At 33.7% G+C, this 1,458-nt stretch overlaps 1 protein-coding gene across 1 annotated transcript; it reads right to left on the bottom strand.

Annotated features, from left to right (window-relative positions):
* Window positions 1-702: 702 nt before the first annotated feature.
* Window positions 703-1,439, bottom strand: LOC109592803 (uncharacterized; the record flags this gene model as incomplete). The annotated part of the gene is made up of 3 exons (XM_020008161.1): window positions 1,407-1,439; window positions 850-1,359; window positions 703-804 (listed from the first exon to the last, which is right to left on the bottom strand). Coding segments are annotated over exons 2-3 (532 nt in total), but the record flags the coding sequence as incomplete, so codon positions are not given.
* Between the last annotated feature and the right edge of the window lie 19 nt (window positions 1,440-1,458).

Here is a 1,458-nt window from a genome sequence, read left to right as displayed (position 1 = left end):
CTCAAAAATTACTATTATCAAGGAATTTCCACTACTGAGTCAATGGACATATCTTCCGCTTCATCTTCTACTGTTCTACTATCAGTGATGACACTATATGTGGACTATCTTTGGAAATAGGTTCATATGCTGGTTGTTACTAGTGCTTCTACTTAATTTTGTAGTTGAAAAACACTTTACATTTTATTGTTACACTGAATCATTTTAAAAAACATGGTAAACACAACTAAAAAATTGCAAAAAATCAAAAAATTACAATAACTATAATTCTGACACACACATCTGCATGATCTTTTGAAGCTTATTATATGTACATGTATTCAGCATTGTCTTCTACTTCTGGACTATTATTGGTGACATTGTACGCTGGATTATTATCTGTTGAAATACTATTGAATGCATATGCTGGATTATCATCTGTTGTGATGGATCCAGTAGTGCCTTGCTGAGTGTTGCTATCATCTGGTGGTCTATTAATACTTGACAGCTTTCTTTTCACACAAATATATGCCACTACTATCAAAGATATAAAGACAACCACTATGCATACTGCTGTCATTGCAACTCCAATTATTATAGCTGATGCTGTTGAAAGTGTGGTAGGAGAGAGAGGTGTAGCTAAATGATAAAAAAAGAAAAAGGATAATGCCTTACTATTGAGACTATTCCCTAGCCTGCAGTAGGCTGGGCAGTGATATTTACCATTTATAGTAGTAGTGATTCCAGTATTAACAGTAGATGTGTCAGTTATCATACTACTGCTAATTGTAGTAGTAAAAATACCAAGACTACTCATGGAAATACCTAGTATTCATAATGCATTTAAATTATGGTAATGTTTCTACTTACTGATTTCTGCTGCAACTAATGGATAATTATTAGCAACAGATTCCAGTGATCCTGTTATTATAGTTGACAATGCACCACCACCTCTAAACCTATTAAGTGGGCCACTCTCTACCTGCTCATAAAATACTAATCGGCTTGAACCTGGTGAAGGAATATAAGCACCAAATATGTCTCCTTCCTGGAACTGCAGTGGAGTCTGAGGAATAAACTCATAGAGATTAGTACCAATCATTGTAATGTCATCAAATGTGATTGAACTAAATGAAACTTTATTGTAAGTACTTGAACTTTGTTGATGCCATATCTGGAACTCTACTAATGCATTTTGATTATTGGTTTGATTCTCAGCTCCAAAGATCCATTTAGTGACTGATCCATTACACAAGAAGAACATATCAAGATATAAATACTGTCTTTGATTTTGAAACATTATTGATTGATGTATTCTAAGAGCATTTTCCCCAATGAATGAAGCATTGATTGAATTGGCACTATTAACACAGTATCCATCTAATGATAGTAAAATAATTCAATGATACAGTGAGTGTGTGTCTTACCTGTTACTGGATATACTAATATCAACTGATTTGTGGTTGCAGGGTTATCAAA

Source organism: Amphimedon queenslandica, unplaced genomic scaffold (genome assembly GCF_000090795.2).
Source record: "Amphimedon queenslandica unplaced genomic scaffold, v1.1 AMPQUscaffold_3891_Cont24120, whole genome shotgun sequence".
Classification (NCBI taxonomy): domain Eukaryota; kingdom Metazoa; phylum Porifera; class Demospongiae; order Haplosclerida; family Niphatidae; genus Amphimedon; species Amphimedon queenslandica.
This window is presented reverse-complemented; position numbering and strand designations above follow the sequence as displayed.